At 45.2% G+C, this 13,678-nt stretch overlaps 1 protein-coding gene across 9 annotated transcripts in view; it reads left to right on the top strand.

Annotated features, from left to right (window-relative positions):
* Positions 1-1,292: 1,292 nt before the first annotated feature.
* The window catches only part of YLPM1 (YLP motif containing 1), a 40,478-nt gene continuing 28,092 nt past the window's right edge, over positions 1,293-13,678 (top strand). For 8 of the 9 annotated variants that reach the window (XM_082316671.1, XM_082316668.1, XM_082316667.1 and 5 more), the window contains exons 1-4: positions 1,294-2,379; positions 7,335-7,577; positions 8,513-8,707; positions 9,983-10,725. In XM_082316671.1, the coding sequence (XP_082172797.1) occupies positions 1,333-2,379; positions 7,335-7,577; positions 8,513-8,707; positions 9,983-10,725 (2,228 nt within the window). In that variant the 5' untranslated portion in view covers positions 1,294-1,332. Of the gene's footprint in view, positions 2,380-7,334; positions 7,578-8,512; positions 8,708-9,982; positions 10,726-13,678 lie in introns of all 9 variants that reach the window. The other variant, XM_082316669.1, reaches the window with a different exon arrangement.

The following is a 13,678-nucleotide window of genomic DNA, read 5'->3' as shown; positions in this document are numbered from 1 at the left end:
TGAAAAGTCTTTAGACTTTTCCTCCAACACCTGCCTTTGTCTACTGGCCCGGGATCCTTGATTCAGCAGCCATGAACTAGAGATTGAACATGAGAAAAATTGCTCGGGTTTTCTCTATTTGGGAAGGAGGGCAAGCAGTGAAGATGCCACAGTGCTGGTGCACTGCTGACCTAAACAGTAGCCACTAGGCTTCGCTGCCCAGCTACTAGAATTCACACGCGCAAGCCCTCGGGCCTTTTCTCTACGATGGGAGTTCGGCACTTTGCATAAATCTTTGCTAACTGGCTACAGAACATATTTGTATGTTTAACTCATACTTCAGTGTGGGAAGAGAGAAACTCAAGAAAAAATTCTTTCCTGCTTCTCGGTGCAGTTGCTTCTGTAACGAATGAGGCACTTTCACACATCCGCTGCTCCATTCTCAGTTTTTGCCTCTCGGGTTTATCACCAGCATATTCACTGAAAACGAAACAAAACCATTGACGTCATTTCTGGATCACCTGGCGTGGCCCCACCCCTGCGCGGGGGTCCGCATGTCACGCACGAGGCCGCGTCACCCCTTGGCCTCGGCGCACCTTTCCCGAGGCCTGGCTCAGCCGGGCGTACGGCCGCGGCCGCGTCACCCGTCAGCGGCTAACAGCAATGAATGAGCCGTGCCATCGCGCCTGGGGTCACCCACACCGGGTTTGCCGCAGCCCCGTGGGGCTGAACCGGCGCGGCGACACCCGCCGCGGGCCGGAGCCGTCGCCGGCGGGGGGCAGCGGCGCAGCCCCCGGCGGGAGCGGCGAGTAGGCGCGGAAACATGGCCGCCGCCGCCGCCGCCCCGGGGTAACCGAGGCCAGCGGCGCCCCCGCCCCGGTAGCACCAGGCTCTGCGGGAGGCCGCCGCGGGCCGGGCCAGCCCTACGGGGCGCGGCGGGATCCGCCGGCGCCCGCCTGCTCGTCGCCCCCCTGCTCAAAACGGAGCCCCCGCCCCCACCGGGGCCCGCCCCAGCTCCCTTCCGTTGTCCGCCTCTCCCTCGCCCGGGCCGGGCGGGGGCGGGCGGGAAGCGGGGAAGCGGCGCTCTGGGCTGGCCTCCGCCCCGCTCCGTGCGCCCTGCCGCCGGCTCAGCGCCTTCCCTCCCGCGGCGACGGCGGCTGCCCGCTAGGCGGCGCGCTGCCGGCGTCGCCCCCCCCGACGAGGGGCGCCGCTCGACGCTCTAGGCGCCTCGCTCGCGCTCTACTGCCCGGGAGGGCGGCGCGCCTCCCCGCGCAGGCGCCGTGGGCCGCACGCGCCGCCGCCGCCGCGGCCTGTGGAAGCGCCGCACTCCGCTCCCGCCGCCGCGGCCCCGCCATGTACCCGGCCTGGGGCTTGTACGGGGCGGCGGGGCACTACCCGCCGCCGCCCACCTCCATCCCGCCCCCGCCGCTGCCCATCCCTCCCCCCAGCGTGCCGCCTCCCGCCGTCCCGCCGATGCCGCTGCCCAGCTACCCGCCGCCGGGCCCCGCGCCCCCCGCCGCCGCCGCCCCGCCGCCGCCGCCCGCCGGTACCTCGGGGTTCCTGAGCCTGCAGGAACAGCACCTGGCGCAGCTGCAGCAGCTGCAGCAGATGCACCAGAAGCAGCTGCAGTCCGTGCTGCTGGGGCCGCCGCCGCCGCCGGGGCCGCCCCCTCCGGGGCTGCCGCCGCCGCCGCTGCCCGGCTCCTTCACCGACTGGCAGCAGCCGCCGCCGCCCGTGCCGCCGCCGGTCCGCAGCTACCAGAAGCAGTTCGCCCACCGCGAGCCGCCGCCGCCAACCCGCAAGCCGCCCGCCGCCGCCCGGGAGCGCGACGGCCAGGAGCCGCCGGGCGGGCACGGCGACTGGGGCGAGCCGGTGCCCTCCTCGCCTGTGCCCATGGACATGGAGCTCTCCTCGCCGCCGCAGTCCCCGCAGCCCGCCGCCCAGGCCTACCTGCCCCCCGCCCAGGCCTACCTGCCGCCCCCCCAGGCGGAGCCGTACCTGCCCCCGGCCCAGCCGCCCCCGGCCCAGTCCCCGCCGCTCCAGCCCTACCTGCCCCGGCCGCAGGCCTCCCAGCCGCCCCCCTCCTTCTCCGAGCCCCCGCCCTCCTACCTGGAGCCCCCGCCGGCCACCGCCTCCCAGCCCTACCTGCCGCCTCCTGCCCAGGGCTACATGGCGCACCCCCAGCCCTACCTCCTCTCCTCCCAGGCCTCCCCTTCCCAGCCGGCTCAGCCCAGCCTGGCCCCCTCCATCCCTCCCCCGGCCAAGCCTTCGCAGGCCCATTTCCCCCCGCCCCAGCCGTCCTTGCCCCTGCCCGCCCCTGCCCAGCCGGAGGCTGCCCAGGGTGCTACCAAGGAGGCCAGTGGCACCGAGCAGCCAGACCCCTCCACCATGACTCCCCAGGTAAGGCACTGCCGCCTCGGCGCTCGCCCCCACGGCCCCGGCTGGCAGCAGGGAGTCGCCAGGGCAGCGGTGGCGATGAACCGCTGGCAGGTACCAGGTGTTGCAAAGGTCTCCGAGTAAGGGCGGTTAATAAACACGCCGTATTTGCATAATACTTACAGGGTTTGGACGTGACCCTTGGAAGTCTGGGAATAGCATGGCTCAGGCGAGGCTCCGTAAAATGCTGCTTTATCCAGTGGTGGTTGTTGGGATGTAACACATTGTCATTTTTCAAGAGCAAAAGAGTTGTTTAGGGAAAAGTCTTAACTCCTGGCTGAATTTCATTTTCTTGGGGGGTTTGTTAGTCTCCGTAGAATTATTTTCCAAAGTACAGCATGTGGGCGAGCTGCACCGAACCTCTGTTGACTTCATCTGGCCTGTTGTGAGATGCAGCAGCCTGTTTGCTTATTGCACGTTGCAAGATGAGTGCCTCTTGTCTTCAGTGATTTCTTCATTTAGTTTTCTCGTGGGTCGCGTTTCGGTTGTCTGTCTGGTTGGTGTGGAATTGTGACTATTTTAATCTTGCCACACATAGTTAAAGCTGCAAAAGTGTTTCTGTCATAGTACATAGTTGCCCTTTGCTTGAACTTACTTATACGTTTTGTTCTACGCATGCTTAATCTTCCAGTATAAAATTGTATGGGGTATTGGAGGGAAACGATCTGAAATGCTTTTGAGGTGAAAAACATTGTTAATGCTGTGTGCTTTTTATGTGTACACTAGGGCCAAAATGCCTGCAAAATGTTCGCATGCTTCACTTCCCAAATGTGAGCAGTTCCAGTGAACTTGACGTGACCATTCATATGCATTAAGTTAGGGACAATGCGGTTGCTTAAGGTTAAGGGTGCACAGAGAGACACGAATGTTGAGGTCCTCAGCTATGTGTATGGGTCAGTCAGATTCACGGAGGCTTTTGCATGGTTTTAGGGTCAGCTTGTAGAGATCCAGCTGCAAGAACAAAGCTGAAGCGCGTGCTTTAAATTGACTTTATTGAAGTTTGAAAGACATCTGTTTTTGGCAAATAGATCTTAGGATTCTGATTTGAAGTTTGCAAAAATCCTGTTGCGTCGTATTGAAGTCACTGACACTTTAAATTTGTTAATCATTGGGACACCTTTTTAATTGTATCCATTAAAATTTCATAGCAACACCTGAATAGATTTGGGAATGTATCATTTTTAAGTTTGCACCATATAACTAATCACTGCCTAGCAAAGTGGTGCTTTCAGTTCATGAATTTAATTGTACAAGGGTTTTGGACAGTACTAGTTGATCTTTTACAGTGATAGCCATAGAACTCATTAAATTTTTTAATGACCAAACCAAAACCTTGAAAAATCAGGTGTAGAAAGCGATGTTAATTTGGTATTGAGGCTGCTTGCTGACTTCTTAAATTATTGAACTCAAGATCAAACAGTACACTGTAATTCCTCCCCTGTTATTTAGCCTGAAATTTCATTAATGTTATTTAATTGTTCCTCAACCACTCTCTCCTTTCCAGAAGAGTCGCAAGTAATGCACTATTGTGGTGCACACATAGAAGAAGCAGAATACTGCTGAAGTTTACATTGTCTGGTTGATGAGTGTTCATACAAGCAACTTCTATCTTGAGTAGTTTGTTTACTGTCGTGCACAATTCAGTGTTAATTCAAAAGGAATATGGTACTTTGCTGGTCATAAATTTGTTAGATTGATATGATTTTGGCTGTCTTAGGCTGTAAAATGAGACAGGATTTGGAGCAACAAGTCCTTACACAATAGGAATAGGAAAAGCAAAGCATAGTGATGCTTTCTTGCTAATGATCTTAAAAGCCAAGTAGAGAAATACTGTAATTTGTCATTTATAAGATACTATTAAGCCTTTGTTTAAACTGGTAATTGAAAGCAATTCTTTCTGTTCTCATCCCACAGTAACAGTGACTGCAGCCAAATAGATCGTTGTTTTTCTCTTAACATAGAAAATATTATGCAATTTGCCATGAGTTAGTGTTTTATTATTTCCCTTTCCTGTCTGAAAATAAGATACCGCTCTTTGCCTTGACAATATTGTGAGTTTAGCATAGTTAAATTTAGCATTCTTACATGGGCGTACAGTTGGATTAAATTGCTGGATTCTTATGTTTCTCTATGATCGGATGCATCTTTTGTCGAGTCCTTTTAAAATACCTGTGGTATTTCATTATGCCCCATCTGATATTTGGGTACTGTATGCTGCTATTTATTTACAGTAGTAAACAAATGTGTGTGGGTGCATCTGTACCCATAAATATGCATTTATGTACATCTGTTAAAGCTACCTTAGCTTTACCATGTCACCTTTCAGCAGACTGCTGCACTCTTTAAAATCCCTCCTTTGTTTTATAAAAGGTGCTAAACCATTCTTTTGCTATCTTTACCAGAAAAGGACTGAGTGTCCCCCAGAATAGGCATTATGTTATGGCCTGGGGTCACCTAAGCTCATTTTGCAGTAGTCTTTTGGTGTGGGCTCTGCATTAACGTTTTTGGTGGTATGTCCTGTGGTCAGGAGCTGACAGTGCTGGTTTCAGTGTTCCCTGTGCAATGCAACAGGTGTAGTCTCTTCATCAGCCAAAGATGGAAAAAGGCATATGTTGGTGCTGGTGTGTTCCTTGGGCTAAAGGATTGTAATTGGACTTGAAGAATGACAGTCCTTGTGAGAAGATAAGCACTCAAATAACTGAACTTTTCACCATCAGGAATTTTTTACACTAGCACTTCTGTTTTGCTCAGGCTAAGCTGTAGAAATCTACCTTTCTACTTTTCTTGCACTTTTCAGATAGAACCTGCGATGCGTGTCTGCAAAGCAGACTTCATCTGCTGCAAAAAAATAGGTGGCAGGCTATTGTCATAGCTCTTTTTGTGAACCCCTGGTCATATTATGAGTTTTAGCCCTTTGTCCAATTGGTAGAATGAGGAGGAAACAAAATGGACCTGTGGAGACAACAATTTTGTGGCAGCAGAACAGGTGCTCACCAAGCATAGCATCCAGCACCATCATGGTAAATGACCTTATAATGCCTTTTGAGAGGGTTAATTGAATCCGCTTTTGTATAGCTGGGGATGCACGCTCCTCTCTAGTGTGGAAAGTTGCACTTACTACAGCATGTCATTGAAGGTTTCTGAGAGAGCCCATGCTGGAGCGTGCATGCACATCTTCCACCCAAAGCCATGACAGCTCTTCTGAGTCATATTCTTGTTAAAAAGATTCTTGGCAGGAGTTGCTGCAGGATCAACATAAAGTCCAAGAAGCAGAGCCTCTCCTTTCATTGACCTCATCTCCACATTACAGTTTTACAGAAGTATTTTTTTAAAAATACAGCTCCATGTTTAATTGTGTCTGCTAGATTGCTACCAAGAGAAAACATAATTCCTGATTTGAGCGTGAGGTAGGCTTTTGGAGGAAGCTTGCACTTCTTTTAAACCTGTTTTAAGATAGGCAGAATGGTTCAGTTTTGAGAAATCTCATCAGACAGCACCTACCAACAACCAGTTGTTGTCACACTTATATTTTAAAATACCTGCATCTTTTGGATTCTTTTCTGAGTGGGCTTTATATAGATGTCTTTTCTTAACCGTGCATGCTTGGATGGAAGGGAAGAACAGAGGATATGAAAGGTGTAGAGCAGTCACAGATTCTCAGAGGTGGTGGTGTTGACGTGAGAGCACAAGAGTGGTTGCACTAGCTCAGACCAAAAGTACGGTATTTTATCATTCTGTCTTTGATGGTGACTAAAAGCAGATGCTAAGAGAATAACTTAAAAATCAAGTGTATAGCAATACTTCCCTAAAATATAGGAGCTGCCTTAGCTGCAACTGGTGTCTTTATTTTTAAACTCTGTAGATTTTTCTTCTGTGAGCTTATGGAGCTGTGTCTTGAATCCACGAAATTTTAGCCCTTGCAGTGGTCTCTGGTAGGGACTTTGGTAGCACAAGGCCATGTCAGGTGAAGAGCTGCCTCCCACATGTTTTAAATCTGTGTCCTGCTAGTCTGATTTGATGCCTGGTATTTCTTGTATTGGAAAAGATACAGAACTGTTGGTTCCTATTCAGGTCTCTTTAAGATGCACCACTGCTTAAGTGTTGAGATACTTATCTTTAGTCTTTTGTTCTTTATATTGGTGGCAGCTTACAGTGCTTTGAAGCTACTGTCATCTACCCAGAGTACTCTAATTCTAGCCTGAAATACTTAAAACTGAAAGCTTGATCACTTCTTCAGTGGATTTTTTTTTTTTTTTTGTGCAACCATATTTATTTTCCTCTTAAGCTGTTGAATGAATCAGAATTAATGAGAATTCAGATGGTGAATAATCCTCACTATATGCTGGTTCTGATTGTTCTTTTTCCTTTCGACAGCCTTTATTCAAATGTCTCCACCACAATTTCTCAGCTGTCATTTTCACTCTACTTGCTGTCTGTGTTCTCTGTTTGCCCTCTTTGTCTTTTTTTGTACATTTCCTCCTTTTTCTCTTTACTGCTCCTTTACTCATACTTGTCCTCCATTTTCCCTTCATTTTACCTAAGTTAGTCTCATAATAAGTACCTGTAGTTGTTAGGAATAAAAAGCACTAAAAATAATAAGTATAGTACTTATCACACATCTGTAGTAATTTGGCTTATTATTGGCCATCTTTCTGCTTTTTGTTGTTGTTCTCTTTAGTTGTAAGCTCTTTGAGGTAGGAGATAAATTCTGCTGCGGGTACTATGCCTCACATAGTGGTTTCTGAATTTTGATTTGCTCTTCTGACATCCATTGCAATACTGTTGATGACGAAGTGAGTTTTCCCTCAAAACAGATTTAAAAACTTTTCTAGAGTATGATTCTAGTGACTATCATGAATTAATTTTCATGGTTTTTCCTGTGAAAGCTGTCTGTCTTAGAAAATTTCTGTCTATTGTAGGAACAGCAGCAATACTGGTACCAGCAGCACCTGCTTAGCCTGCAGCAAAGGGCAAAAGCCCATGCTCAGGGACAGCAGCAAATGAAAGGTCCAGTAGTGAAGGACACATCTGAGCAGAGAGCAAAGTCTGAAGAAGGGAAAATGAGTGCTTCAACTCAGCAGTCTGAACCTCCTCCACTTAATGAGTCCCTGCCTCCAGCTTCCAAAGAAGATGAGTCTTCTCTTACATCCACTGAAACTCAGGTAGGCTTTGTAAAGTGATGCCACACCATTTGTTGTGCTAGATGGGACAAAGAAACAGGAAAATAATGCCATCGAATTCTGGTGTATACTGTGTAACAATAACTAAATATGGCAAAGCAATCTTAAAAGAACATTTGCTAAGGTTGCACCAATTAGAAAAATAAAAATACACTTCTTGTATGTATACTTATGTAGTCACCCACACATGCACCAAGCGAGTCCAAGCTTGACTTACTCGCACCTTCCCCAACATTGTCATCTTTGTCTATGAGAAACGCTTTGTGATACCTAAGTGCAAAATCAAGTACTCCGTAGATGAGGAATGCTGCCTTTAAGACACTATTTCTTGATTTCTCTTTGGCAGTTTGTCAATTCTGGCTCCCCTTCTCTCTGTGTGTTAGAGTTTGTCTGAAAGCCAAGAACTTTGCACAGAATATTGTTGTCAGCATGCTTAAGAACAGTTACTACATAATGGATGGAGGTCATGATTGATGTTTGAACAAATTACTATAGGGTAGTAGATTACCCTGCAGCACGTGCTCCACTTTAACTTACAATATGTGGGTTCCTACCAAGTGGCAAAAATAATGCACTCGGAGCTACTTTACCTCATCACGAAAAAGTGCTGTTGTCTCGTTATATTTGCTGTGAGCAGCAGATAACAAATCTGCATTAATCTCTTTCCTTTAGGTAGTTTCTGTATGTATGAATACCCTAATTGCCATCAGCCTAACCTTTAGATCAGACTATTCACATTAAGAAGACATGAAATAAAAATCAGCCTTCCAGAAGCTGTGGGTGGCCAGAACACTGAAATACAGAGTTATAAAATAACAAACACTGAGAAAGTTCTTGTGAACTGGGTAGTGACCAAGTGTGTTTTTCTTCTGACAGAAGAGCTTTCCTTTATTTATAGTATTTGCCTTTTTCTGTAGCTCAATATTGAACCTCCTGATGACCCTGAGGAAGATTTGAGATTGCAGCAGTTGCAAGCAGCAGCAGCTCAATGGCAGCAGCATCCCCATCACCGTGTTGGATTTCAGTATCAGAGAATAATGCAGAAGCATGCCCAGCTGCAACAGATAGTACAGCAGTATCAACAGATCATGCAACAGCCTCCACACTTACAGGTGAAACACTAAGGAGATGGTGTTTGATATACTTCCTGGGTGACCTAGCTCTCATAGTCTGCTGAAAAACAAGTAGTTGAATAATTTGTCATGCTTGGCTCATTTGTCTAGCTACTTTTTCTGCTTGGGTAGAAGTCTATATCCCCTTTTCCTACTGTCACTCAACTTCAGAATGAAATAAAGAATTAACAGATGGTGATGAAGCTTCAGTAGGATGAGAAATACAAGACTTTACAGTTGTCATAAGATTTTTCAGTCATACCTGGGTGATAGAGGAGCAAAGCTGAACACAATATTGAATTTACTCAGCTTTGAATGTTTTACTGCTGGAGAAGCAGTTCAGAAGAAAGGTCAGGTAAACAGATGACTGCATGGAGTAATTTGGTAGCTGCTCTTTTTTACAACATTGTGTAGTACAAAAATAAATATGTACAATGATGAAGTAAACATAGATGCCAAAAATACACAGATAAAGTAATTAAGAAAATTACTCTCTCACATTATTTTTGACTCAAATAATCAGTGAAATAAAATAAAAAGTCTTAATAACAAGTTTGGATAATTATATCAGTGTTGCAACCTTTAAGCTTTTAAGTAGAAGTTGATTACTGTATTAGAGAGTTGAGTCAGCTTTTTCTGGGTTGGTGGAGTTTGTACATTAAGCATTTCTTTGTAGCTTGGGCTGTCTGCTTGTTTAAAAAAAATCTCTTAAGTGTGAACCCTAAAAATCTCAGACAAGATCAAGCCGTGGACATTAGGACCTGTATTTATGCATAATAAAAGACAGTACCTCCTTGAAAGAAGCTTCATTGTGCAAATAAGAAGATCTGGCCAAGACTTAAAGAAAAATAATTGCTGACAGCTGAAGCAACTCTGAGCTGATTAATAGCAGAAACTGAAACCTTGAGAAATAGCCGTGTACTGTATATATTGAAAGCATGAAGATTGATTTGGGCTTTAGCCATTGTTAGCATCCAGTAATAATACAGCTTGGAGCCCTTTGATTATAGCTTTCTTCAGCTGTCCTGTTGGTTTTTTTTGTTTTTTTTTTAAAAAAAGGTGCCTTTTATACATAAATGTCATCTAGTCAAAAAAAGTGTAAATTGTCACAATGACTTTAGACATCACAGTTGGTGTTTGCTTTTGTTTCAGTGTAGTTGTTCCTCAAGCTTCTGCCCAATTCAGAAATTGTGATATTACAAGTGATACTGAAATACGTGGCTCTGAAAATAACTAAGATGGCGTTTTGAAGCTATTCTTGTCTTCTCATTGCAGACAATGTCAGTGGACATGCAGCTGCGACATTATGAGACACAGCAAAAACAGTTCCAGCAGCTTCATAAAGATTGGGAGCGATCAATGAACCAACAGTGGCAGCATCAGCTTCAAACCTACCCTCACAAAGACCAGCTTCAAGAGTATGAGAAACAGTGGAAAGCATGGGATGAACAGATGAAGGTCACTCAGTCCCATCTGCAGGAGAAAGTGAGCTCACTCCAAAATCTGAAGAATCAGTATCCTGCAAATGTTTCGCTGCCACCTCCATTTGTTCCATATTCTCAAACCACTCAGGGTGGCATTCCTATTATGCCTCCAACTTTACCTTCAACTACACCTCCGCTGGTGCCCCCGCCTCTCTCTTCTGTTTCTCAGTTATCTAATTCCTCTGTCCCTTCAGGATCCAGTTCTCAAAGCAGTCAGTCTACTGAGACACCAAGGCCAGCTCTGCTTCCCACCCCTGGTACCTATGCATCAAAAATAGCTAGTTCAGCTGTCTATTCACCCTATCATTCTCAAGTAAGTTCATCCTTTGGCTCTTCAGACCATGGAAAGTCTCCAGTTCATCTTAGTAAACAGACTGTCTCTACTTCTTCTGAGCAAGGATGTGGGGAACTGAAAGCTACTTCTGCAGTGTCTTCAACACATGCACCTACCATGCAGGATAAACCAGTGAGGTCAGGTGGATTGCTTCCAGATCCTCCAAGATCAGCACGTTTTGAAGGCCCCAGAGGCCCTAGGTAAGGATGCTTTTGTTGATTTATATGTGTTCCAGGCTACAAGACTTTCAGTGATATATTAAGAAATGAAACAAATATCTTATTATCAAATCTTCCTGAGGTCATGTGACGTGTGCTTGTTTGGTGGAGGTTTTGTTTTTAAGGTATGTACACCATGCTCTGTATTTATCTTATTAAAGTAAGTATAGATAGATGCCTTTCACCTGAGCATTATCTAGAGTAGAATGCTTTTTTTTTCCTCTAGTAAAATGCTTGGGCGCGCTGCACCCTTTTCATTCCCAGAGACATAATATCCCTTTTGTGAAAACAGGAAAGCTGTTGTAAATATTTGATATGTGTTTGCTGTCCTTAGTTTGAAGATGGTAACTCACACTTGAAAGAGTGATTCTATATGAAAAGTGATCTAAATTCCAAGCAGATTTTGTCTGTGGTACTTGGAACACAAGTTTAGGAAAATCTAAAGCAAAAATGTTGAAGGATTGTTTTTAAGGTGTTGCTATATATGGTAGCACTTTAATGTAGGCATTCTGAAAGGGATTCAGAAAAGCATTCAGATATATATTCAGTTGAATATACTAATATAGCTAATTACTGGCAATTTAGATGCTATATATTTTTTTAGAAACAGTAAAAAGTAATCTTTGTTTGTAATCCAAGATTTATTGCAGAAAGAAAGGAAAATTCAAGGCTGTTCACTAGTACTTTAACTTCTCGTGTGAGAGAGTTCTGCAGCTATGTGATTGTCCTATTCAGTGCACTTTTCAAAATGGTTGTTTGATAAGAGAGGTAGTGGTTAAGTACAAATCAATGGTTTCCTACACATGTAGCATTACTTAGCATTCAAAAAACTGTAAACAAGAGAGAGAAGGAAAGAAATTAAGATTTGAGCCTTAGGATCCTAGCATTAGGATTCTGTGCCACTTTTTCTTTTGCATTACATCATGATGGTCTTGGTTTTGAAAGTTGCTGTCTTTTGGTAAGATACAGTTTTGTTCAAATTTAAATCTTCATTTTATCAGGTGGATGGCCTGCTGCCTTAATGTAAAGTACTCTAAAAGACAGTGTTCTATGTCTTTTATGTGGTTTTATACCTGCTATATGGTTTAATCCAAGATCCTTTTTTTTGGAATGTTTTTCTTTCATACTTGACATGATATCAGGTTGCAAAAACAACATCTGTTCTGTCTGGTCATTAGTTCAAGATGGGTTGATGTGATGCCTACTGAATCAAAGAACTGTGTTGTTCTGTTAAATTGTTTCTGTCCTTACATATCTGCTAGACTTTGCAATCATATAGTCATGTTTATTTCTTTGCTTCCAAAGTGATCATTCATGAATAATAATTCATGAATTGCTAGCAAAGTAAAATGAATTATTTTATAACTTTGAGTAATTTTCTACCTCCTGATGGTTTTTAAGAAGTGTTGTTTCCGGTCCTGGGGATTTGTTGGATGTACAGTTCTGTTCAGACTGTTTTCTTGATTTGCTAGTGCATGTCTTTTATGTGCATTGTTTTAGAGTTCAGTGATGTGTGATGATAGGCTATGGATAATCAAAAATTTTTAGAATGCACATACAAGAGCTCTGGTTTTGAGCATAGTTACAGTATTTAATTAACACTGTAACCCTTGTGCATTCCTATATTGTGATTGCATGACCATTCTAGGGTTTTATCAAAGCTTTCCCAAAAATCTGTTTACTGTTTCTTCTCAATATAGTTCGTAGAAAAGAGAGTCCTAATAAATTTTTAACTGAACTTGGGATAAATTAAAAATATTGTGTGTTACCTGCTGCCATCCCAGCTAAAAAGTCCCAGGTAATGACTAGACATATTAAAAAACCACACACTCCCTTCACTTCTTTTCAGCAATTAACTTTTCTCAAGAAACTCTGAAGAACTGGCTTGAACTAATTTTCAGAATTTTGGGGATGAAGTGTGTCAAAAAAGGCAGTTTGCTGTGTTAACTTATCAGGATTATTAAAATTCTTTGAGGTTGTATAAATGAATTTGTTTGGTAAATTGCTCACTGAAACAGTAAATTTGGCAACAAGTAAACTGCTTTTGGTAACTAGGCGGTAATGAATTAATATCCACAGAATCATAGAATCGTTTGGGTTGGAAGGGACTTTTAAAGGTCATCTAGTCCAACCGCCCTGCAATAAGCAGGGACATCTTCAACTAGATCAGATTGCTCAAGAGTCCTGTCCAACCTGACCGTGAATGTTTCCAGGGTTGGGGCATCTACCACCTCTCTGGGCAACCTGTTCCAGTGTTTCACCACCCTCATTGTAAAAAAAATTTCTTCCTTACATCTAGTCTAAATCTACCCTCTTTTAGTTTAAAACCATTGTGCCTTGTCGTATCGCAACAGGCCCTGCTCAAAAGTCAGTACCGTCGTTCTTATAAGCCCCCTTTAATTATTGAAAGGCTGCAGTAAGGTCTCCCCAGAGCCTTCTCTTCTCCAGGGTGAACAACCCCAACTCTCTCAGCCTTTCCTCATAGGAGAGGTGTTCCATCCCTCTGATCATTTTTGTGGCCCTCCACTGGACCTGCTCCAACAGGTCCATGTCCTTCCTGTGCTGAGGACCCCAGAGCTGGAAGCAGTACTCCAGGTGGCGTCTCACCAGAGCAGAGGGGCAGAATCACCTCCCTCGACCTGCTGGCCACGCTTCTTCTGATGCAGCCCAGGATATGGTTGGCTTTCTGGGCTGCGAGCGCACATTGTTGGCTCATGTCCATATTTTCATCCACCAGTATCCCCAAGTCCTTCCCTGCAGGGCTGCTCTCAATTCCTTCATCCCGCAGTCCGTATTGATACCGGGGGTTGCCCCGACTTATATGCAGGACCTTCCACTTGGCTTTGTTGAACCTCATGAGGTTCACATGGGCCCGCTTCTCAAGCTTGTCCAGGTCCCTTTGGATGGCATCCCATCCCACAGGCGTGTCAGCCGC

The sequence above is a fragment of the Platalea leucorodia genome (assembly GCF_965183815.1).
Source record: "Platalea leucorodia genome assembly, chromosome: 7".
In the NCBI taxonomy this organism is placed as follows: Eukaryota; Metazoa; Chordata; class Aves; order Pelecaniformes; family Threskiornithidae; genus Platalea; species Platalea leucorodia.
This window is presented reverse-complemented; position numbering and strand designations above follow the sequence as displayed.